The sequence below is a fragment of the Anser anser genome (genome assembly GCF_964211835.1).
Source record: "Anser anser genome assembly, chromosome: 24".
In the NCBI taxonomy this organism is placed as follows: Eukaryota; Metazoa; Chordata; class Aves; order Anseriformes; family Anatidae; genus Anser; species Anser anser.
This window is the reverse complement of record NC_139745.1, coordinates 3,809,764-3,835,090: the sequence shown is the minus strand read 5'-3', so window position 1 is coordinate 3,835,090 and position 25,327 is coordinate 3,809,764. Positions and strand designations below refer to the sequence as shown.

At 54.1% G+C, this 25,327-nt stretch overlaps 1 protein-coding gene across 3 annotated transcripts in view; it reads right to left on the bottom strand.

Annotated features, from left to right (window-relative positions):
• WASF2 (WASP family member 2) overlaps nt 1-24,830 on the bottom strand; it is a gene marked incomplete at its 3' end in the record, with an annotated part of 33,094 nt that extends 8,264 nt beyond the window's left edge. Inside the window, exons 1-7 of one of the 3 annotated variants that reach the window (XM_083809935.1) lie at nt 24,625-24,830; nt 23,035-23,145; nt 7,939-8,092; nt 3,869-4,003; nt 3,193-3,346; nt 1,960-2,077; nt 684-814 (exon numbers count right to left, since the gene is read on the bottom strand). In XM_083809935.1, the coding sequence (XP_083666061.1) occupies nt 684-814; nt 1,960-2,077; nt 3,193-3,346; nt 3,869-4,003; nt 7,939-8,068 (668 nt within the window). In that variant the 5' untranslated portion in view covers nt 8,069-8,092; nt 23,035-23,145; nt 24,625-24,830. The remainder of the gene's footprint in view (nt 1-683; nt 815-1,959; nt 2,078-3,192; nt 3,347-3,868; nt 4,004-7,938; nt 8,093-23,034; nt 23,146-24,624) is intronic. The other 2 variants (XM_083809934.1, XM_083809936.1) reach the window with 2 other exon arrangements.
• Nucleotides 24,831-25,327: the final 497 nt, after the last annotated feature.

Genomic DNA, 25,327 nt, shown 5'->3' with positions numbered 1-25,327 from the left:
CGATTCCTCTGCTAGAAACCAAACCTGCTCTCCTATTAAACTAAAAGCAAGTTTTATTTTTAGCTGGAGAGTGTGATTTAAAGAGAGATTTTTCTTATATGAAAGGAAGCTGCAAGGAGCAAGCAGGCGAGAAGTGCATTGTGGGGAAGGCGGTCTGCTTCCAGCCTGGCTGGTGTCAAAAGTTAAATGAATTCCCAAGCCAGCAGAGCTAAAGAGAGATCAGCAGCTCGAAATACTTGGCTGGGGACTGCCCCCGCTTCAACTTTAGGGTGTGAAGAGCCATTTGTGAAATGTAACAAAGCACTCACACGCTACTACCAGGATGCCACCCTGCTCCTCAGCGTAAGGCCCAGAGGCTAGGTGCGATGGGCAGGGCGCTGCGACGGGACAGGGAGCCGCAGCTTTCGACACTTCTGTGCCCGCAAGGCAGGCAGCTGAGAGCAGACTCGCTGCTGAAGCTGTTCCTGCCACCTTGTTTAAACCGTGTAGCTCCCTGATTTATTTAGCAAATTTTAAATCAGCAGACGGATTTACTTTGGAGAATCTGATTAGTGGCGGTATCGATCCACACTGTGCAGCAGATCTGGAGAAGCTGCAGAGCAGGGTGAACTGCATTACAATCAACAACGCCCGCCCGCTCCCCCTCGCTGGGGAGCTGAGCAGAGAGCCCCAGACTTGCTTACCCAGCAGGACCGTGTTTGTCCTTTATCTCAACAAATTCTTGTCCCATTTTCAGCTTCTCCCACTCTTCTTTCCTGGTTTTAATTTTCCGTGGATTCACATTTCCTCGGTTAGGATTCTCCTTTTTCTCTTTCTAAGGGAGGAAAGGAAAGGGAGGAGGGATCAAACAAAAGCCTTATTTTTGCTTTAAACTCACTGGGAACAGGAAGGGATAAAACGGAGATGCAGCAGTTTCAAGAAAAAACATTCTCAAAGAGGGCCAGGATTTTTCATTCACTTTCCCGATTGCTGAAAGCTCCAAAGACCTCCCAAACAAAGAAGATGGAGCACAGACAGCATCAAAAAGACAGCATCCAGTTTCCCTAGCGCAGTTCAGACACGATGCCATTGTTACACCCTGGCATGACCACCTGGAGGGCAGAGGGAAAGCTCAGTTGCCCCTCATCAATTCAGTTTTTGGCCTCCGCGTCAAGACTGCCAAATCTCACCACCACCTTGCTAGCGTTAAGTGCTTTGGGTGTGCAATGTGGATGCTTGCCCACAAAGATCTGCTCATTTTCTGTGTTCTGACATGCCCCAGCTCCCTCCTTTGTTATTTTGATTTAGAAAGAGCACGATCTGTTTTGATATTTAATACTTCAGTTGCTCAAAAGCTAAATAAAGTATGCTCGAACTGAATCTTTTCCGGTGTGACTTTCGGTGTTGGTGAAGAGAGGTCCGAATCCTCTGGTAACCAAATCAGGAACCCTACCTGGTGCTTTCAGCTCAGATGGTTTCGCTAAGCCTCTTGATTGCCCCTAATTTAACATTATGGCCTGTTTTTGCACTCCTGAAGGGATATTTTCTTCCATCTTTACTCTTCCACGGTAGAATTTTTTACAGCACTTGAAACAGTGGCGTTGGGGCAGTGGGATTTGCACTGCTTCAACACTGAACAGACCCCTATGCGATGTCAGTAGTACAGAAAAGACCGATACAACTTTCTCCCCTGCTGACTGCACCGGCGCTATGTTTGAAGACTACAAATTAAGCCATTTTAACCATACAAAGAAGGTGGTATTTGGAAAAAACAGATTAAGGACATCTTTGTTGTCTTTTTTTAATTAACAGGGATGAAAGTAAACCAGATAAAAACTTCTCTGAATTGATCCCTGAAGAGCTTAAGAGAGCAAACCTGAATTTTGGATAGCAACTTTGGAGTCCATGGTTCATTAACACTTCCCACCTCCTTTCCCACCCTGACATGCTTCTGTTGGCAGACATCTCCCATTTCCTCACCCTATGTTTCCGCTTTTCTTTCATAATATCCTTGGTGTCCTGAAGCATTTTCTCCTTCCAAAGGTCAAAGAAATACGAAGGATTTGTGTAGAATTTAAGTGCCTCTTTGCCATCGTCCCTAGAACAGGGAAGGGAAAACACACACAAAGAAGGGCCAAGTCACGCATTTGTTTGAAGCCCAAAGAAAACACAAGTCACAACCCCAGATAATAGTTTAAAAATCTGCAATGAGAAGGTCAAACACTCTGCTCTCGCCTCCATCCTCGTTTCAAAACAAGCAGCAGCCACCGCCTCGCAGCAGCCACCGCTTGTCCCAGCTCTCCTACTTGCCATCGCTTTCGCCCTCACACCAACTCTCCATTACTCTGGATTTCGGCACCTGAAGAACTCAGCCGCTCTGAACAACCGCCAGGAGAGCAGCAGGTCTCTCACTCCAACTCCCACTTGTTTGTCTTGTATTTTTGGTGTGAAAAAACCTCTTCCCAGCCCAGGAACCCTAAATCAGACCAGCAGCGTCCTTGAAACTCATGAGCGCGCGTGCACGCACACACACACTCTCCTACTTTGCAGTGCAGCCGCGTCTGGCAGAAGACAGCTGCCTCCAGCTATCTGTAATTACTTTTTACCTGTTCAAAAGATATTTATGGATGTGGGCTAAGTCTCTCTATTCTGACCCCCTTACTTCTACTACGTATGAGATGAAATGGCACGGCAGGACTGCTAAGAACTGGTTACACAGCCCGCGTAGGTCACATCAGATGTCTCAGGCCAGGCACAGGCGGCCACAGGACGTACCTCCAGACCTACAGGAGTCTGCTGCACCCACCTGGGTGAGAGCCACATACAGATGTACGCTCTGCAGTTTGCACTGCGGCTTTCTGGAAAGGAGCCACAGGGCTACAGCGAAGCACAAGAAAAATGCATCATCTGCACAACACCTAGCATGTTTACGCAGTGCCAGCCAAGCCTTGCCCCAAGGCAGTCACAAAAGTGACAGCGGGTAACCAAACGTATAATTTTCGAGCTATGCTCATTTGTACAGCCTCAAAAGCAAAGTTTCACGTAATCCCAAGGACGGAGATTTCCTGGTGGACCTCAGTACCAACAGTATTTCCCGTTGAAGAGTGTTACTTCAATAAAGCATGGGACGGGAAACGACCTCCTCGGCAGACTGGCAGGAAGAGGTACTCCTCTGTAACGGCACCAGGGCCAAAGGAGGCGTCGCAGTGTTACCTGTACGGGGAGAGAATGTTGAGAGGTGGAGGAGTATTGCAGGTCCCATAGGTTTCAAGGACAGGAACTGGGAGAGAATCTCTGTCGAAGAGCTTCTGGTCCTGAGTAGTGGAGCTTTTGAAGGCCTTCCTGGTGTTAATGCCTTGCAGAGAGACTGTAAGAAAGAGGAGAGAGCAAGTGAAGAACAGCTTGACCCAGGCCAATGACACTGAAGATCAAGTAGCAAACATCTGATTTCGGTTGGCGTTCTTGGCGTGCTTAGCACTTCTTAAGGTCAGGTTCCTTTTCCCACAGATCTCTTGGGAAATCGAGCAAATCTCAGATCATGCTGTGCCAAGATCTGCTGCGGCAACTCTCAAGAGCCGTGTCTCTACAGATGTGATTTCAAACCCCTGCACCCAAGACCCAGGAAGTCCATGGCTATCGAACTGCTGAGGAGAGAGTTTCTACACGGAGACTTGCTAACAACCAAGTCTCGACTCGGCCAGAAAGGCTGCCCACACGAGCAGCACGATGCTTTCTGGGAGGGGAGGAAACGGTCCCTCTTAGTCCAAGAGAAGACATTCCAACACCGATCACAGCACCAGGCTTATTTTAGGGTCACGAACCAAGCACGCTGATTCACTGAGGATCTTTACCACGCCTGGTCTGCAAGGACTCTGCTCCACTCCATTACCTTCTTCCTCTTTGGGATCCAGCTGAGTGACTTTGACTTGCAAGCGGTCAACTCTCTCGACTAGAACGCTCACCCGAGAGGCAAAAGTGTTGGCTTGAGTAAACAGCTCTCCAAATATGTCTTCTGCAAATTTACCTGCAATATTAAAGTGTCCACGTTAGCCCCACGAGCCACAGACCACATGCAATCTCCCAATTTGTTCTCCTGAAGAAGGAAGGGAGGAAGGAAGAAGAAAGAACCGTACTTTCCTTTCAAGTTTGTCAGCGTTAAGTTTAATACCCAGGAAGACAATGCTCTGTTCCACCAAAACCTGACGTTTCTAAGGGATCTTTAGGCCATAAAGGAACAATGGAAACACACAGTCAAGTCAGTATTAAAGTAATGAAAAAAAGAGGGCTGAGAACATTATCCTGGTCTGAATCTGGATGGGTCCGTCGGTCCTTTAAGATTCTCTGCTGTTCTGTTTATTAGACGAGAAAACACAGTTAGGTTTTTATTGCTCTGGAGAATCTCAAAGGCTCCCAGTCTCCAGCAGGCCTGCCTCCAGGGTAACTGGCACGTATTTACAAGCTCAAAGTACTCTGCAACTAGAGAGCAGACCAAGTCCTTGATCCTCCAGCCTGAGCTATAACCACAGACGAAAGCACTGACCCTTTTGTTCCTTCAGGTGGCAGTGTCTGAAAAAATGATGCACTCACATTTATTCTAAATCAAAAGCAAAGGGGAACTTCTTAAACAGGAATATTCTCTCTGTAACAGCTTGGATTGCCCAGTGGGCTGCGATGACAAACATCATCCATCGTTTGGACGGCGAGAGCGCCCAGGGGCTTGGATCAGGAGCTCGCCGCACCACTTAGAAGCATAACAAAAAGATGTGCCCTGTCCTTAGGAGTTTAAAATCTACATATAAACAGGAGTTGACCACAGGTAGGCAGGGACAGGCAAACTGAAAGAACACCAAGGGCCTGCAATGAGTACTATCCTTCTGCTCTGCTCTCGGGCGTAACCTCAAACCGGGAACCCCAAGCGTGCCGAGGACAAGGCTGATCCGAACAGACTCGGCACTGACACCAGACGTCGGCCCGTGGAGTTCCCACTGATGGGAAACATTTCCAGCCACGGCTGCTGGGTACGAGGCTGCTCCCAATAAGCAGTCTGGTTTTGAAGTGCATCGTCATATGGCCGACAGTTTGTTCTGGAATCTGTTACTCCTGAAGATCCTCGCCGACATTCACGAAAGGATAACCAGTTGGAAGCCCGAGTTTCACAGCAATTTTGGAAAAGCTGCGTGTCTGCAACAAGGCACATCACAAAGACAAGAGCCTCTTCCACATGGCGAGCAAGGGCAGCCGCCAAAGCCTGTACAGACACCTTCAACCGCCTGGCTGACACCAACGCCAGAAGAAGCTGTCCATTCTCCTCCCCTTATCAGCCACTCGTTCACAATCCCATGCAGCTCTCCTTCCACTGCCAAGCCCAGAGAACAAGCCAGGTTAAAAAAAAAAATAAAAAAATCAACCTCCTCCACCCTTCTAGGTGGCAATGCCAGCTTGAAGTGTCTGCAGGAAGCAAATGCTGGAAGTTAACTTCAGCTGAACTCCTTCCGCTCTCCCAGACAACACTGTCTCCGCATAGGCTCCATTAACGAGCCCAGCCAGCCTGCCTCAAACTCACGGGGAGGATTTTATTTCTGGAGACCTAAGGGCCAGCTAGCTCTTGCTGTAGCCAGGTTTCACGAAGCCCAGCTCTCCCATTTGACCAAAGGAAGCGAGCGTTTAACCGTAGGATCATCTGACACTCCCCCAGCAACAGCTCGAAAGGGAAAAGCTGTAATTCGGTTCTACCTTAATGAGAACCCAGAATCGTGTCCAAATTTCGCAAGGAACTGCAGCAAGCATTAGGGGAAAAATAAGGTCTTTGCTTTGCGATGCTGAGCAGTCCATTTCAAGCACAAAATAACACAAATAGCATCGCCTACGGTGGTTTTGACCCTGGAAGGAGAAAAAGAGGTGGTGTGTGTTCCCCTGCCTGTGTAAGTGCAGCAGTCCTGCCTTATCTCCCAGGATCTCCCGTGCACTTCTGCGCTGTGTCTCACCTGCAGTTTTAGATGGGGCAAGGCAGAGATTAATTTTTTTGGTTTAGTTACTTCGACTGCAAAAGTGCAACTTACAATCAGAATTATCTCTGTCATGCACTGGCAGGAAGACAGACGGCATGATTTAATAGGTCTTTCCATCTTTAGCTTGTGGATTCTGTAAAACCACACACAAATGCACAGTCGACTTATACAAAGTGCTACCAGCTGTGATAGTAACGAAGGCTAAACTCACTGGAATATGAAAGTTTGACAAGATTTATGTTTGCATCTTTGTAAAGAGACTGTGGTGCACTAGGCTTGGCTGATTATTCACTTGACAGGGCTGTCACAGCCTACTGAACCTGCTTTACGTTCCTGTAATATTCAACGGACGAGGAAGGAGCAGATTTCTTCCTCCCAGGCAAGAGAGGTAAGGCAGGGGGGCAGGAGTGTGGCCATCTGGGTGCGAGCGCTCTGCAGCAGCTAGTCTAAATATCGGTTCGTTTCGAATACTGCTGACCCTAGGGAAGCGGGTAGGAGATGGTGCTCATCGTTTCCTCCCCACCTGCCTCAACCCCTCCGGCACAGAGAAGCACGCCAGCGTCACTCAGAGCCACCTCTCCTGAGTTTCTCCCTCCGGTGCTCCCCTCGAGGTACCTGAGATTGGTCCAGCATCGGGGAGCGACACCCCGGGGTACCTCCCCAGTAAAGGAACCGGGCTGCAGTTTGCCTTCCAGAGCTTCGCTGCCTCTGACAAGGCAGATGCAGGAAAGCTTTGAATATCTGAGAAGGTCTAAACCTGAAGGATCTCGCCGGGGCTCTGTCACACTAACCCACCGCGTGTCTTTGGACTGGGATTAGCTTGCTGTGCAGCCGAGATTTGCACGGCTTTACTGCCTTCTTCCTCCTCATTTCACATGCACGAGATGGATTTTACTCACACCCCACAACCACCTTGGCTACCAGACCTAATAAACGAACAAGGGTCAGTCGGATGCAAGCAGAAAGACTGGTCCTGCCTGCGCAGTGACATTTCTGCAGCCCGACAGAACGCGATACTGACCGGCAGCAAACACGGGCCCAGGTTTTACCAGCAGCCATGGTTCTCCCTGCTGGCAAGAGACCGTACCCAAAGCTCCCCTGCCACCTTCACGCTGCTGCAAAAGCCAAGGGGTTCGCTTTGCAGAGCAAGCAGGAGCGCTCACTGACACCGCTGCGAAGCTAAACAAGATATTCGTTTGATTATCAAAGGTTTGCTTCAAGGGCAAAGGTGGCTCATCAGAAGCCAGAGCGTTTCGACAGAGTAAAGGAGTCATCCCGGAGAGACCACAATTAACTCTTCTCTCCTCCTATGGCACGTAGGCCCACGTTTTCCCTCTGGCCTTTCCAAGGCTGTCGGTCAGCCCACCAGAGAGCTGAGCTCGGCACGGCTCCAGCCTGTGCCGCCATTTGAGCGAGCAGCCCCGAGCCCCCCACGCTCCGGAGGCAGGGCTCCGCTCAGGCTGGGGACTTTGGGTCTTCCAAGGTAACAAACAGCAGGGGCAACCAGGCGCCTTCTGCACGGGCGCTTTAATTATCTTTCATTAAAAATAAGGCTACTTACACGCTGCAGATTCAACACAGTCAAGCTCCATTTAGTAGCGCGTGCAATTACAGGCACATTCTCCGACACAAGATCCTGGCTGCTCTGAGAGCCTCCCATTTTACAAGCCTGAGTTGTGCTCCATCCTTCCATCTGCAGCTTCGCCGCAGCCTTTCACACACTCACGCGCGCGCACACACACGCCCTCCCCCCCCTCCCCATTTTCTTTCAGATGGGGAGGCAGTGGGACCAGGGATATGAAATTAGCATCGGATTTCTTTAGGAAAACATTTTAGCATTACCCAGGGAAGGCAGATGGGGGAGAAATAGGAACACAAGAGTAGAAAGGGAGCTAAATAAAGAGCACTAGCGACTCCTGAGGGCAACGCGCAGGCTCGCCATGGTACTCACTCAGGCTGCCCAGCTGTCGAATGACATTTGCCAGGGTGATGTTGGTCATGCATTCCAGCTCGCTTCGAACGCTAGGCAACGTCTGACGGCACAGGTGCCTTGGCTCAATGTTCCTCGTTACTAACGGCATGGTGGACCTGCTTCAGGCACTGTTCTGAAAGATGAAAAACAACCCAAAAAAGAAACAGGAAAGGATTACTCAACCGCAAATTCCAGGCACACCAGAGCCATGGTGTTCGTTTTTCCTGCTCTCAAATGGCTTTATTTATAAGCCTCCTTTCCCCCCCTCCCCACCCTTATAAAACTGGTTCTTCAGAAATAAAGATCCTGCTGTTCCACGACTTGCAGTGACAGCGAAGCCCCAGCAGCTCAGGTACAGAGGCAGAGATGGAAAACTACACAGCGTCGCCCACGCGCAAGGTGCTGCTGGCACCGCCGCAGCCGTTGTTCCCTTCCTACCCATCCGCCGCCTCGGAGCAGTCTCCTTCCTCCTCCCGCGCTCACGCACAGCGTCTCGGGCGAGCTCTCAGGTTTGCTTAAACCGAGAGGATGAAGACGGGAGAGGTTAAAAAAAAAAACACAACAAAAAACACAACCACACAGCTTCTCGCAGCACGCCGAGGCGGGCACGGTGCCTCCCTCCTGCAGCAGCACGGCCAGGGCTCTCCTGGAACAACAGGAAGCGCTCGCAGCTGACCAGGAAACTTTCTGGTGGCTGTGCCTTATCCTGCAGGCTGCACCCCTCTTCCCTCGGGAAATCCCCCAGGGCCAGGGTTTACACTGGACCATTGTTTTCGTGCCGGGGCAGTCGAACGCTGAGGGAGCTCTAATCAGGATGCAGGGCTAGAGCGCGCTCAGAGAGGAATCAAGATTGATTGTGCCACGGGCAGGCCAAGCTTCCAGGGCTTTCTTAAAAATCAAGAACACGTTAAGTGGCAGGAAGTTATGCTGCAGAAAGTGCTTTTACGTGCAGGTCGGTGCCTCGAACCAACAAACCTCCTCTGCTACCAGGCCGGAACGTGGGAGCGACAAACGTCTCTCGGAGCGTCCGCCTCCGGGAGAGGGGGGAAACTCGGGGAAACGGAGCGAGGAGCGCGATCCACGCACGAAACCTTCAAAACTCGGCGCAAGCAAATCCATCCCGAGCTCCTGATTAATTTAGAAGGGGAAAGAATCGCTTTTCTAGGTCAGCTGAGGAACAGCCCAAGAGGAGCAGCCAGCTCCCATGTGATAGGCATGCTGATCTGCTCGGGCTGGGTGTAAAAATAAAACAGGAAGCTAACAGCTTGGGGAACATGGCTTCCTGTCACCAGCAGCAAAAAACCGAGCGCCATAAAAAATCAGCTGTTTGCTCTTGACTTTGAGCCACCCTTTGATAGTCTCCGTGGCAGCTGGCAGCTTATCTTTGAGGTCCAGGAGTCCTTCCTGGATGCTTTTCTATCAGGGCGTTAAGAGGAAGAAGTGGGCATTATCCCTCCTAATTACCTCCCGAGCCAGATTTTGAATTGCTAAATTTGACCCATTAAGGCAGAGGAGTTCAAGAGCTATCTCCCAGACAAACAGCTGGAGGTTGCCGTTTCGCAACGCCTCCGAGCGAGGGGTTTTGTGCGCTCGCCCCCCGCACCAGGAAAGGGTCCCCGAAATGGCAAACCTCCCAGAAGAGGGGAGATTTGCCTCCAAATCAAGGAAAGCGGAGATTCTCCCAGGACCGAGGTCCACGTCGTTCTTCGCCGTGCCCAGGCGCCGCAGCAGCCCTCGGTAACTGCTGGGATATTTAAAGACCAGGGTGAAATGAGGAAGGGCTCTGACCTTCGCTTCTAAACACCCCGGGTTTTATTGATTACAGCCCAAGCCCTACAATCTTTCGCCAGCTTTAGCGCTTTAAGCCAGACAAAGTTTCCCAGCTCCCCCCAGACTGCAGTCTGCACCACCAAGCAGCTCTCATAAACAAGGCAGCATTTGCAGGCTGCCTGCGTCGAGCTTCTCCCCCGTGCTCCTCGGGGCTTGGCCAGGGCAGCACATGCGGTGGGAGCTGCAGAGCCTGGGTGGACACCGAGCCCGGCTGGAAACCTTCCACGGCACAGGACAGATGGGAGGAAAACAGCGAGAGGAAAAAATGTGTCTGTAAGGGGGGAGAGATGTGAGCTTGCATTGAGAAAGGTAAAAAAAAAAAAAATATTATGCTAAGTACGCCAGGTCAGACAGGAGCAGGTAGCACTGATCTCTGCACTTACGGGGAAAAAAAGGGCAGAAAAATGGAGTAATGCCCCCGGAATGCACAAACCCACACCAGCCTGGATACGTTGTCTGTGCCCTTCCTCTCCCAAAGCCTTTCCTTTAAGCCTGTTTTGAAACTAAAAGCAAGGAGTAGCGGCGCGAGCTGCTTTTTCGCGAGGGTACTGCCCGACTCCAGCAGGAATTTGCACCGGTGCAAGACAGCCAGCAGCGAGAAGGGCTAAGAAAAACCCTCCCTTTATAGCCGAGCTCGTGCTGCCAGCCACCCCCGCCCTCCCGGCACAGCCTGCCACATTCTGCTGCAGGATCCAGAGTTTCGCCCTTGCGATCTCCAACGGGGACGGCTCCGCGGCCCCACTGCTGCTCCTAACCCCGGACGAGGGCTGGTGGGCAGCAGCACGAGGAGGTGTTAACCCTGCACGGCGCCGGGGACGAGCAAGGCAGGAAGGACGGGATGGGTGACGGAGAGCCGGCCTCCGCGGTGAGAGGGGTTTAAGGCAAAGTTTCCTCTCCCTTTGAGCGGACGGACAAGGAGGTTCAAGGTTTCAGGTGGTTTTGGAGGAAGCAGGTAGGAAATCTGGGACCTACGGAGCCTGGTGCCAGCATCGGCACGGAAAAAAAAAACAACAAAAAAAGCAGTCAATGCCCCCAGAAGGCGGCACTTCCCCGTTAGACCTCATTTTTCCCCATCAGTCTTCGGTGGGTAGGTACAGAGATAACAGCTAATGGGCTCCTGTAAAACCTTCATGCCTTGTGAGTAGGTGGGACAGAGATTAATAGGCTGGATTGGAAAATAAGCAGTGTGTTTTGAAAGCAGGAGGGGCAGAAAATAAAGTGCAGAAGGGACAACAGAGGAAGAAGGAGGAAGCAAACCCCCGAAGCCAGCACAAGACGTGCAGCTGGGGGCAGGGAAGGGACGCACTAAGTGAAACGAGGAAGGGACAGGCCCAAAAAAGCTTTCCAGGAGGCTCTTGCTTTTATTCTTTAAAAGAGTCATTAAGAAAGTGATTGACAGCACGCTACCAGCAAGGGCCATCCAGCAACGCTTTACTTTCAGCAGTCAGGGCAGAACAGCACAGCAGTTTTCCACCCCAGCTAGCCAGAGTGGTCATCAGGCATTAGTCACTGTCACGTAACTACCGCAGACCATATATTATTACTAAATCCCACCATTCAGAAGCAATTTAAATGAATCGCGAGGCCAAAAAAAAAAAAAAAAAAGAGTCCTTATCTTTTAGGCAAAGATAAGCATTTCCACTGGCTTATTAATGCCCGAGATTAGATTTGTTTCAGCGCTGGAGTCCGGGGCGCGGACGCTGCTTATTAGAAACGGCGAGGAAGGCGCTCGGTGGGCACGGAGCAACTGCCCCGCTGCCGTGGGGGAGGAGACGGGTGTGTTAAAAGGAGAGAAGAAACCGCCTGCGACAGATTTCTGACGAATATGGAAAAAAAAAGGCAGGCACTGCACTGAAACCCAGCGCGAGCTGCGCGAGGGAAGAAGTTGAGCGATCTTTGCTGCTTGCAGGGGACTGCTGGTCGGGAGAGCTGTCGGGAAACGCGCCGGCGCCACCCGCGTGCCAAATCCACAAGCGCTGCTGCATCAGTCGACGTCCAAAAGGCTCATCCTCCCAACCGCCGTGCTTCACGCCTTCGTCAAAACGAGCAGCAAGGGCTTTTTCTGAAGTTCACAACTGGTTTGCTCTCCCCCACTCGGAGCGGAACCTTCCCACCTGCTTGGGGCGAGCATTTCTCCTGCAGTCTCCAAGTCACGGCTTGAACGGAGGAAGGCTCCGAGCCTTGTTATGACGGCGGTGACTAAAAGGCAAACCATCCGCAAAGCCCAGCTTCGCCCCGTGGCTCTTTTCCCTTCCTTCGCCTCCCCGCAGCTGCACGCTGCCCCACCTCCAGCCGGGCATTGCCAGAATTCCTCATAATTTCCCCTCTCCCAAAACGCTTACGCAGGCGTTGCTGAGCCCCGGCCCGCTCCGCGCCGGCCCAGAAAGTTTGCTGAGCACGACAAAAGCCTCGCGAGCCGACGTTACCGCTCCGGGATTCCTCGCGCTCTTCCAGCCACAGCTGGCGCCTCGTTTCCAGGATCCACCGTGCTTCTGCTCCGCATCGTCCTCCCCAGCAGCTCCCGTGCCGGCTCACCGCGGGCTGGGACTCCTCGGGTTTCCCCAGGAGAGCAGGATTCGTGCACGGGGCTTCTTCGCGCGGCTCCCTCCACGACAAGCTCTCACCCGGAACGCCTCGCTCACCAATTTTTAAGCGGATTCTGGCTTTGGCAATCATTTCTGTAAACGCTCTTGCGGTGCTGGGGGCCGAGCGTGGCGCAACACGGGCCAGCAAAGGGGGGAAAAAAAAAAAAACAACAAACCCAGCATGCGATTTTTGCTTTTCCCAATCCAGCACGTCGAGCAAAGCACGAGGTAAATTTCGGCCGAGCCTGCTGCTCCCAGATTTCTGATCAGCAAGTCACTGACCGCTCTCCGCGTGAGCCCTGCTGCAGCAGATCACACAGGAATCCCAGTCCTGGATTAGAATCAAGTACAATTGGTTCGTTTTAAACGCGAACTGCCGGTCTACAAACCCCTCGCACAAAGCTGTGCCTTATTGACTATTTTTAATAAATAGGGCTGGCACGGGAAAATTGGACGATTGTTCCCAACAATAAAGGAGACAGACTTTTGATTACGAGCATTGAGAAGCAACGCAGGGACTTTTTTCGGATGGAGCAGTTGCTTTCCTACGCGGGTTCTGTCAACTGCAAACAGCAACACGCAGCAAACGCTCCCGAACGAGCAGCCTGGAGAGGGGCAGCAAACGGCGCCGGGGGGGGTTCGTAGGGCAGGCAGGGAGCCCAGGCAGGAGGGGAAGGCAGGGCTGCAAGGTGAGCCGTGGGCGTGCGAGGCACACAAAGGGCTGTAAATAACAGGCGACTTCCACGGGGAGATCTGGCGAGGTTCCTCTCGCCGGTATTTGACCGGTGAGCATAGCGTTAGTGGGAGTCACCTGGGTAATTCCCCGCTCAACGCGACACGCCGCCTCTTAGATCAGGGACCATCTGCAAATAAATCTGGACCCCGGCGGTGCCGTCATCTGTCACGGTGTCTGGTGCAGCACAAAGCACCTAGGGAGGACAGAGCACGGTTTTTGGGGAAGGGGAGGGAAAACCGAGCTCGGTTTTGGAGCACCTCGGGGTGACCAAAGCGCCCTGAGCAGCACCCCCAAAATCCTCTGCCCGGACGCAAACAAGCAGCGCGGCCAAGGAGGCCAAGCCTTCGGCTGAGCGCCTCGGAGAGCAGCCTTTAGGAGTACCCGTCGGGGGATTAGACACACCAGCAGGTTTGGGAATGAGGGAGGAAGGAGATAATCAGATCTGAAATTCCCATCAGTATGAAATGAGACTTAACTCAGTCGCTTGCCAACGCAGACTGACTGTTCTTTCTAATGTCTGTGACAACTCTGCTTCAAATTTCAAGCTTCTCTCAGCAGTAACTACTCCCCCATGTAGCTGTAATGGCCAGAAAGAGACCGGCTTTTATGTAACCCCAAAAGACTAGCAGAAAGGGAAGCAGCAGCCACACACGCACACGGAGAAGTGGAAAAAAAAAAAAAAAATCAGCAGAAGGCTCTGCTGAGCGCTCAGGGCTATATCCAAGCTCACAATGCAGCCACAGAGAAGTGGGATGCAGCAATCAGAAATGCTACAGTTACACACTCGGAGAGGGACCCAGCAATCAGTGCTGCATCCGAGCAATAGGGAGCGAAATTATAGAGCAAACCGCCATGCGATGCCACAAACTACTCCATCCCGCCAGCTGTAACAAGTATTCATTCCCAAAAACGCGTCACGGGCTCATCTGTCATTAAGAGCCCAGCCTGGCAGCAGCTGAGCAGGAGTCGGCAGCGCAGGGCAGCTGCAGGGCTGCTGCCTCTCACAGCGCTCTATTCTCCCCACGAGCCACGGGGGAGAGGCACGGGTAAATCCCCGTGCGCGGGGGAAAACGCTGCCCACGTCTCTTACCAGGCTCCGAGAGGGCTGAATTCTCCCCCCCCACCACAAAAAGCTTTCCCGAAGCAGGGTCTACCAAAAGCCCGGGCTGCCTCCCACAGGAGAACACGGGCGATCCCCCAAAGCACCCCTCTACACGTTAACAACCCACTGCGATCACCGAGCCGAGAATTTGGGTGCCACGACCTGCCGGCGTCACGGGCGAGGCGTTTTGGCCACGGTGCGGGGCAGGAGCAGCGCCGCGCGCCTCCACCGCGCTGTCCCGACGCCGGGCCCCGCAGCAGAACGAAGCGTTGTGCAGCCCCTGAGACAGCAAACAGCCAGCCTGCTCGCTTCCCGGAGTAAAAATACCCGTTTTTCTGTTTTTTTTTTTCAGTCCGCTGGCTCTGAAAAATGCAAAAGAGACTCGGAAAGCCATTTTCTGCATTTTTTTTTTTTTTTTTTTGTCTGGCTCCTGCATTATCATCATCATTTACTGCCCTCGAGGGGATTGCACAGGTGTGACTGAAAATTTGGCTCTTCCTTTTAAACTTTTGTTATCAGCTCTACTGAAGATGATCTTGCTGGAATACAAACGCCAGCCTGTTCTCCTGGAGAGGGACGAGCTCGAAGCTGCTGGCAGGAATCAGGCCGGGGGTGCCTCTGCTGGGGAACAAACAGATCCTCCGAGCTTCTGCTGAGCGCAAACTGCGCCAGCAGCTTGACCTAGACATTTTGTTTCTTATTCCTAAAACACACCACTGCCCTAATTAATGTTTTCATTCATTTAGCTGAAAAACAAGTTAAACAAAGAGGGTCACCTGGCGTCCCTATCAATGCCTGACGAGGACGCAGGCAGAACAAACGCGTTGAAATAAAACTCCAGAAGAGATGTGACAAGAGAAAGGCAGTTTAGTTCAATTAAAGAGAGCTGTCACAGAGATTTGATTCTCAGAATACGGAACTATTGATTAAACAGGAATTAAAGCTCAGAAACAGAGAGGTTTCAAGGTCTTTGCTGGGAGGATATACATCAGGAGAGAGACAGGGCTCCTCCAGCGCTCGAGGAGCTCGGGCTTTGTTGCCTCCTAGGAAACAGGAGCAGCAAAGGGAGCAGAACGCTTCCCAGTCAACCCATGCTTAATTTTGGCAGGGCTGCAAGGTCGGGGCCAACGCAGACCAAGACTGCAAGCTCCACAACAGGTAACCCTGGTTTACCGAGGCACAGAAAACCCACGTTAGGCGCTCAGGTATTTCAGGAGCGTGGGGCAGAGGCCTGGCCAGCGGGCAGGCTCGAGGCCAGCCACAGGAGGTCCCCAACGACGCCGGGTCCGAAGGCTACCAGCGAGCTCCCCGGGCTAGCAGCCCCAGCGAGCTGAGAGCCTGCTAAAACGGGATCGCCCCGAAAGCACGTCCTTAAAGGTCGAGGCCGTGAAGCTTTCTGGGGCAGAAGCCGCTTCGTTTCCGTCCCAGCGCAGGCAAAAGGAGCACCGGGCAAGACTCCGATCCCGTTTGCCGAGCCTCGGAGGCCGTGCCGGCACCGAGTTCAGCTGGAAAGGTGTCGGCTCGCAGGGCCGCGGGTCGGTGCCCCGGGCAGCGCGGCTCCCGGCAGCTCCATTTTGAGGTAGCGCAGGTAGCAGCGCCGCGCCGCGCGCATCTCCGGGCCGCCTTCTGCAAATGGTGCGCGGCTGCTACAGCAAACACGGCCGAACCGCTCATTCTCAGGCTGAATTACTGCTAATGAGGAGAGCACGGTTTCCTCCCCACGTTTTCCTCCTCTCCTTCCCACCAGCCTCCCCCGGCAGCGGGAGGAGAGGCTGGAGCCTGGCCGCTCTCACAAAGCGCTCGGTGCAAAGCCCGGCGACCACAACGCAGCAGCACCCTCGTGTCCGAGGGGAATTAATACGGAAAGAGAGGGCGTGGGTTGTTTTTTGTTTTTTTTTTCCCCCCTAAACGACTTATTCCCCAAGTCCGAACGTATTTTAACCTTCCTAAACTCCGTCTCATTTGCAGCTAAGCTCAGCCTCCTCTCCTTTAACGCGCGCTAAACTATTTTGATTAATGAAAGAGTAGGAACAAACCCGTTCCAAGTGTTTTCTATACAGCTCAACTGCTCTTTCAGTTTCAACTCACGCCTAGATAATTATATCACAGCTCCGAGTGCCCCCACCCTTCTGCTGCACTTGGGGAATACTGCAAAGATAAGTCTTTTCTTAATTATTAAATGTAAATAGCTCATTAAATATAATCCAATTACTTTAATTGTAAGAAAAAGGAAGTAATTACAATATGTACATGTATTCTTGCCTGAACAGTTTTAAATATCTTAAATGAATCTTTGCAGCATTAATATTTTAAGTTAACCTTTGACATGAGAGGGGGGAAAAAAAAAAGCAGACAGTGACTCCCTGATATTTTCCAGAAGTGTTTTATCTGCTGGGATTTGTCACAAAAAAAAAAAAAGAGGACAGCCTCGAGCATCTAAATTAAAGTGGTTTATAAACAGTGTCTTCATAAAGTCAAAATAACACATGGGTTTTTCTATTGTGGGAGGCAAAAAATGTTATATATGATGCCACATTAGGACCCTTAATAGGCTTTTTGGATGTCAGGAGCGGAGAAAGGGCAACGGAGGCGCTCCTGAAACGTGGCAGGCCCGACAAGCCCCCACGCACCAGAAGCCCCCATATCCTGGTGGCTTTTCCGAGCCGTTCCCCTTGCTCTTGTCCTGGGCTGGCCGTGCCTGAGGGTGAGGAGAAGGGGCCTGCCCCGCTTCTGGGGCTCCCTGGCCCTCCCTCACCTGCGTGCAGACGCGGGGTCTGCTTTTTGTGCGCGCTCAGGCCGCCTGCACAACGCCCGGGCACGGCGCGTGATCCCAGGCTGCCGCTGGGGATTTGCAGGCAGAGCTGCGGGGAGCCGGGAGCAGCAGCAGCCTTCTGGTTTCGCTCAGCACAATGACAAGCCCTGCGCTCACTTTCTCCACCGGCGCAGCCAGCGGGACCGAAGAACCTTCCAGGCAGGCTCCAGCGGTTCCGTCAGGCCCCCTGGTCTGACAGGGGAGGTCGAGTTGCAGTTTGGATGCGGCGACAGACGCCTGCGTAATCTCCTTGGGATGGCCAAAAAAAAAAAAAAAAACAAGTCTTTTTTTCAACCGTCGGTTCCATTTTGCACATTCTGAGCCCAGCGGTGATCTCACCTTCTGTAATCTGCAAGGGCTCCGCATCGCCCCGAAGTATTTCGGAGGGGCCGAAACCATCGCGTTACTGAGCCGACCCCTTCGGAAGCGGAGAGATCAGGGCCTGGTCGGGATGCTAAAGATGCAAGTCCTTCTACCAAAGCTCACCGCAAGGTCTATAAATAAGCTGCTTTCTGGAAACCTCTCGTGTGAAGCCGGCCCCTAGACGCAACCTCCTTGATACGAGGCTGAATTCTCAAGAGCGACCACGAGGCTATTTTGTGCGAGTTAATTACGCGCGTTTCTAACGGAGCCTCCGAAGGGGAAGCAGCCAGTTGTTTCGTGCTGCCCTAGACAGAAGGTAAAGGTTTTGCACAAGCTGTGTTTGCAGCTACACGCCTTCCTCCAGCGCAGGATCGGCTCGGCAGCTGCCGGTATTGAAAGAACAGGATCTGGGTGTGTGCGTTTTTTTTTTTTTTTTGCAGCTGCAAGGCCCGAACCCGAAGTGTGAGCTTTTTCTTACGGTGCACAAAAGCTGGGTGCCTGAAAGGGAACTCGCTTCCGCTCTGGCAAGCACTCAACCAACTATTCGCTGGGCTAAGGGGTGGTCGGGGAACTTTCACCCAGCCATTCAGCCCGGGGCTGCCGTTCCCCCTCCCTCCCAATTAAATCCCATTTTTTGCACTCCATGCATGAACCGCGGCTCCGCCGATACATCAGATATTGTGGCTGATAGCCCGCTCTCAATGCCACTTCAAGCCCTCCAGCGCGGAGCCGCCTGAAAGCAAAGCGTCGCTCATTCTTTGAGCGGCAGAAAGGACTTTTGCGATACGGAGACTCGAAGTGAGACTCTCACAAGTAGGAAAAGGGCGTCCGGTGAAAAAGAGGAAATGAGAAATTAAAACCACATTCGATCTTATTAGCGGTAATACAAACGGGTCAACAAAGTGCTCGGCAAAACTCCCCGGCATGTGAACGGTTTAGGCAGGGCTCGCTCCTCCGTGTTAAGTGACACCAGCCCCTTTGGCTGGTACAGAATAAAAAAATAAATAAAAAATCAGAGACCGTCAGCGGCTATTCCAAACGCCCAGCTGGGAAGGGCGATGGCTGGAGGTATTACCTCATGCGCTGCAGGAGGATATACTTACAAGATTGGACCAGGAGGAACATTCCCCCCTCGTCCTTTTCTAACTGAAACATGTTTTCCTCTCTCTCTCTCTCTCTCTGTCTCTCTCTAGGGATTTCCAGCATCTTATAAGCGAAGCCTCTCTGAAGTACCGCGAAGTGGCATGGCTCATCATTTCGGTAATGATAGTAAATAAGCTCCAGTATTTTGTTGATCCTTTTCCTTTTGCTTTACAAACAAAAGGTCAGAGTCATTAGCCCAGTTTTACGAGCGAGGAGAAATGGAGGCCTGGCAGAAGCACACGGCTCCGTAACATCACGGGAAACGTCAGCGCCTGAACAGGAGATGAAACCTGAAGAACACCGAGGCCGGCCAGGCTCGGCCATCCGGCCTGCAGACAGGCAGCATCCCCTGCCCGTGGGTGCCAGGTATCAGGCGCTGAAAGAAGAGAGCCCAAAAACACGGCAAGCACGGAGCAATGATTCTCCCTGCTGTCCTCTTCCACGTCACAGCAATCTTCTGGGCCTTCGGACCACGCCGAAAGAAACGCCATCACTGAACTGTCCTCTGCGGATTTCATTTCCACGAACGGCTCTCATCGGTTTCTGAACGCACCCGAACAGCTGGCATCTGTGCAACCCAGGGGCAGCAAGGCCCACGTTCAGCATGCATCAGGTGAGGAGACACTTCCTCCTCTTGCCCCCTTCGCTTTACAATTAGATTTTAATCTCAGATCCACGTGCGGGAAGAAGAGGGCCTCGGCTTCAGAAAGCAGTCGGTCAAACCGATGCATCACCGTCCGTACTGAATAAATAAGCGAGGAGGTTATGTGACGGCACCACACGGCACAAGAGGAGATCTCAGTTCCTACTGAGGGCTTCCCAGCAGAAAGCCACGTGCCGAACTCCTGGTTTAGGTTTGATTTACAGCAGTAGTGAGGAACTCTTTGCAGTGGAGGGCTCTTGGTGCGCTCTCCGCCCCTCTCCCCGTAGCACACCAGTCCTGTTACTGCGCAGGAGAACTGAAACCTTCCAGAGGAGAGGTCAGCGGCGATCTCAGAGCAGCAGCTCTGGCGCAGAGGCACAGCCACAACCTCCCGTGCCGCGATTCGGGCCTTCAAGAGCAAATGTGAAACGCTGCCGATGCACAGGAGTCCCCCATCTTCCTCTCCCACAATCACAGCACCCCTTACACCCCACTCCTCCCAAACTCGGGGCCGGGGTCCCGCTCCACGAGAGGAGACGACAGGGAAGGCGCCACAAGAACAGAGCAGGTCGCTGCTGACCCCGGTTGGGGGGCACCAACCGAGACTCCTGGTCCTTTACCATCTCTCCAGCAAAGCCCCCAGCAGAGGCACGCACAAGATCCGTCCGTGCTCCACTGCTCCTGCGGGAACCCAGCGCCAGGAAGCCTTCCTGCGAGCTCCGGAATTAAGGCAGGATCTCGAGGAAGCGTTTCTCAGTTGAAGGCGAGCTTTGGACCGAGGCTGCGCCGACCGCTTTGTGCTGCTTGCTCAACAGCACGACGTGGAAGTTCACGGTTCGGCTCTGCTGGGAAGGGACCTCCCCCTGCTGCCTCCCGGGAAGGAAAAACAAAAAAAAACCTCTACCTACCAGAAAACCACAACTCGGGATCAGCCCCGAAGCTGCCGACCTCCTGCGGCAGCTCCTACCTGCAGCGGGGCCTGATCAGCCGCCCCGGCAGCGAGCCTCCCCTCCTCAGAAAGGAAAACACGCGGCCTTTTTACTGCACGGAGTTGCAAAAATGCAAAGGAAGTAAATGTCACCGGGGTGGTTCTGCTCTGAGCAGGCGTTCGCTTATTACCCAGAAGCCACTTCCACACGCCTTTTTTTAAAGCCGGTGTTTATAAATACCGAAAATATTTAAATAAATGTTAATCTGTGGTAAGCGAGGGCCTGATCTCGCAAATATTTAGCCTTGTGCAGCGAGAATAAAGGCTCAGTATAAATACACAACTTCTTACTGCAGCCCCCGTTAGCAGCGAGAACAGCAACGCCGTCGGACAGGCAGCTGCTCTGCTGGGAAAAGAGCAGAGTTTTGCTTTCCTAAGTTTCTTTCAGCACGGGGAAAGCGTCACTTCTGCTTTGCCTCCTGCGCACCCTGAGCTTCAGAAGCGACGGCAAGGAGCAGGCTGAGCCCCGGGTGGCCGCGCCGGGTCCCGTCCCGGCTGCTGTAACCCCTGGGAGTGGTTTTGGGCTGGGTGTTTCTGCCAGGTGCCCCCGGCCCCTCCCGGACGAGGGCACAGGAACGCGCCAGCACCCCCCAACCGTCGCTGCTCCCTCGTCTTCCCGGTTTGCCCGAGCTGCGCAGCGCATGCAGCAGTGTTTTCTGCTCGGCTGCATAACCGAGCGCTACGTATCATCCCCAAACCCGGATCCGCCAAGGGAGAAGCCTCGCTTGCAAAATCATTCAGCGTCCGAGTCCGGAAAGCCTACCAAAACCAACCACCTGCGAGGATTAAAGCGGAGCTTCGCACTTGTTGACATCTTCCTTGTTGCAGTCTGACAAAGAAAACTAACCCGGGTTTGTGGGAAGGTTAATCTCAACCCTCTTTGTTCTCCCATCACCATTAAAAAAAAAAAAAAAGAGATTGATTTACCAGCGTAACTCCGCGCGCATGAGGCAATCACTGAAGTTTTAACCCCTCCGCCCACGCCACACGATTATCTAAGCTTTGTGAATGAAATCAACTTTTCCTAGGCCAGCCCCGAAGAATGAGATACGTTCAAGGCATGCCGAGAAACTGGGTTGGCAGTTATCGCGGAGCTTGTATTATTTGTTATGAATCACTGCTCACAAATGCCTCCTGAATTGCAACCTAAAAATGCCCCGTTGCGTTCGGCGCGGCATTCACCAGGAAACCGGGCCGGTGCCCTGCTCGAAGAGCTCGGCCCCTCGCTTCGAACCCCGCGGAGATCTCCCTGAAGACAGGAGGGCTGCGGCCCCAAGACCCCCAACCCCTTTTCCGCTTCACAAAACCACGTTTCGGGGCGGGTTTGCACAGAATAAGGTGGCCAGGAACACACCGCTTTCCCCCCCCCCCCCCCCCCTCCCGTAATTCCTCCTCGCTCGTCCTCCTGCCGAGCCCACCCCCGGCATAGTTTTGTAAAACCAGAGCTGGAAGGATTTGTCAGGAATGCGGACCAGGCAGAACCCGAAGCTGGAAATATGGGCGAGATCAGGCGCTTTGCTGCCGCGCCTCCCAATTCCGCGGGGCTGGGAACGGACAAATTAAGCAGGGGTCCTGCTAACGTCACCCCACGGCAGCTCCGAAAACCCCCGAGGAGCAGCAGAGAGCTTGGAAAGGCTTCGCCTCCACAGCTGCGAAGAGGAAGAGCCTGACAGGCAGGAGCCGGCAGAAGTTTGGTGGTTTTTTTTTTTAAAAAAAAAAAAAAAAAGACTGGAATTTGGGGCATTTACTTTTTGAACTTGTTACAAGGTATAAAAAAAAAATTGTTTATTTTTTGAAGCAGCGCAAATATGCGGTGTGGGGAGAAGTTTACATTCGGATCGGCGCTGGAGGCTAACCTCGTACAACCCCTACTCGGTAAGGGCAGCGAGGAAACCTGCTCCCCGGCCCGAGCAGAGCGAGGCTCTTCCCCACGCACAAACTGCTCGTTTTTAGGCAAACGTCCTGGGTTTGAGCCCTGCTGCCACCAGCCAGCCCTGGGACAGCGTCGCCAACCGCAGCTCAACTGAAGATTAGAATTAGCTGGGCCTCTGAAGCTTAGCTCAAGCTCTCTCATTCAAACTCTGCTTTCGAGAACAGCACTCAAAAAATAAAAAAAAAATAAAAAAGCTTAAAGCTGAAGCGCCTGCCCTGCTCCACCCCGCTTCCTGGATAAAGCTTGTCCTTGGCTGTGATCGCAAGCAGATTTTCAAAGTCACCCTATCTCCACTCCGCGTTTCCAGCGGGTGGATGTGAGCTCTGGTTTGTTTTTAACCAAGCTTTGGGACAAACTCCGTATCGGTTCCTCCGACAAAAATCCCGCTCGAGGTCAATAAGAGGCGAACCCAAGCGAAAAGTGTCGCAACGCGGCATTTGGCATTCCTGCCGCGCTCGGACAGTTCTGCAGACGCCTGAAACGGGCGGAAAACGCAACAATTCCCCTTCCTCATGTGACCGAGCACTTCCCGCAAAGGAACGCTCTGCATCAGCTCCGCCACAGGGAAACTCACGCGCCCGCCGCCTCCCATCGTTTGCTTCCCACCTTCCCGTCCTCACAAGGCCTAGGGAAGGACACACGAGAGCGAGGGTTACAGAAGGATTAATAAATTAGGGCCTCGTCTGGAGCAGGTGTATTTAATGCCAGTTTTTTGTCGTTATTGGTATCGTCTCGTGTCCGCCGCCACTTGCGGCACTGACGGCCCATCGTACGGTCCCACCAGCGCTGTGACCTGCGTGAACGCAGGCAGTTCTGCTCCTGCTGAAAGCAGAACACAACGCCGAACGCGAAACTTCCGGCAAGGAAAAAAGAAAATCCTACCCGAGGACGGTCTTTGAGGTCAAATAATAGCCGAGAGGGAGGAGCTGCCATCTCTTACCTTCCTCCGCAGGACACCTGCTGTTCGTATCCCAAAGGAGTAACCCCAACACAAGCCTAACTGCTAGCGAGGCACAACCCCGAGGACATTCTCCAGCAACTTATTTCTCCCCTGGAAGGAGGAGAAGGTCTGAGGTCAGGGGCAGGTCGGCGCATCTGCCCGAACTCCCCGGCCACGTCCCGTTACGCCCTTCGACGCTGCTTCCCCGCGAGCGCCGAGGGATTTAACGTCGGCGAAGGCATTTCCCAACAGGCGCTGCCTTACCCCGGGAGTTTTACATCTCGTGGCTCGCACACACCCGCACAGCGCGACCACGCGGGGCGAGGGACGCACCCGGCCGCAGGTCCCCCTCCTGGAGGGAGGAAGGGCTCCCCGCTGCCCAGGGCTCGCAGCCGGCCGCGCGCCCAGGCGCGCTCGCTGTGTAGGTAGGAGCCGAGCACGCTTCTTCGCGAGCACCTTTAGGGCAGGCTGCTGTCAAACCCTGCACCAGGCCACAAAGCGAGGGACGCTCCCCAGACCCCCACACACCCCAGCCCCACTAACCCTCCAGGCCCCCCAAGAACCCTAACCCCCTTCCCCACACCCCCTAACCCCTCCCCAGACCCCCTCCCCCAGACCCCCTAATCCCCCAGCCCCACTAACCCCTCCCCAGACCCCCTAAACACCCAGACCCCTCCCCCAGACCCCCTAACCCCCTCCATTCCTACCAACCCCCTCTCCTGATCCCATAACCCCCTTCCCATTCTCTCTAACCCACTTTTAGACCCCCTAACACTCTCAGCCCCACTAAACCCCCTCCACACCCCCTGACCCCCCCTTCCCAGCCCCTCTCACCCCCTTCTTCAGACCCCCTAACACCCCCAGCCCCACTAATCTCCTCTCCAGACCCCCTAACTACCCCCCGTCCTCCTAACCCCCCTCTCCTGACTCCCTAATCTCCTTCCCACACCCCCTAACCCCCCCAGCCCCTCTAACCCCCCCCTCCAGCCCCCCTAACACCCCCAGCCCCACTAATCCCCCCTCCAGACCCCGTAACCCCCCCCAGCCCCTCTACCCCACTTTCCAGACCCCCTAACACCCCCAGCCCCACTATACCCCCTTCCCACACCCCCTAACCCCCTTCCCCAGCCCCTCTAACCCACTTCCAGGCCCCCTAACCCCCCAAGCCCCACTAACGCCCCCTCCAGACCCCCTTCTCCCCCTACCCACCCCCAGACCCCCCTCTCCCCCCTACCCACCCCCTGATCCCCCAACCCCCCCAGCACGGGGACACCAGCTCACCCCAGCCCCTCAGGCCAGCCCAGGGCCCACGCCCTGCCCCGAGCCCTGGCTCCTGGGAGGGGCCGGGCGAGTGTTAGCCCGGGACAGAGCCACGGCCCCCCCCCGCCTCCCCCCCGGCCCGGGGGCACCGGAGCCCCCCCACAGGCCCTATTAGCTCACTTTGTGGCAGGAACCACCGCCCGCCTCAGCATCGTGGCTCACTATTTGGCAAGGGCCTAGCAGCCCACCCCAACCCCTCCGCCGCTCTCCCGAGGCAAGAAGCGGCCGGGAAGGGCCGGGGGGCCGCCGCCGGCTCCTTTCAGCACTCACCTCGCTCCGGTGCTGTCCTCTCCGGGCCCCTGGGCTCGCTACCACCAGGGCGGGCCAGCCCGGCCGTCCGCCATTCCACGGCTCCCCCTCCCTGTCCTGACTGAGCCTCGCCCCGCCCCCTCCCGCTCGCCGGTCCGCCGCGCCATTGGCTCGCCGGCTAGCAATGCCGCCACGCCATTGGCTAAGAGTGGCTGTCTATCAAAGTCGCCCTACGCCACTTGCGTACGAAACCGGAGCAGCCGAAGAACCCCACCCAAAGCGGCCGCGCAAAGAGAGTAAACAGGGAGGAAAGTACCACCAGGGGGACGGGGCGGGGGGAGCCTCGGGGAGGCTTTGGGACGCATCCCCGGGGCGGAGGGGAGAATCGCGACATCGCGCCTAGTCAAGACATTTCTAAAACCTCTCTGTGGGTCTGCGAGGGACAAAACACGACAATATTACCCGCGACTTTAGAGGAAAGGGGGACGTCCTTCCCTCCCCCCTCTCCAAGAGCCTCCCTTTGGTGTCGCCCTCCGCCTCTACGCTCTCAGGCGCTGGGAGGAACGTTCCACCTGGGGGAGCGGGGGGGGGGGGGGGGGTGCGGGACGGGACCAAGGGGGAGCGGGGGGGGGACAGGGACAGGGCTGGGCTGGGCGGGCAGGGCCTGGAGGGCCCTGCTGCTGCTGTGGGCACGGGGGGGGCGGGAACCTGCAGCCCCTGACAG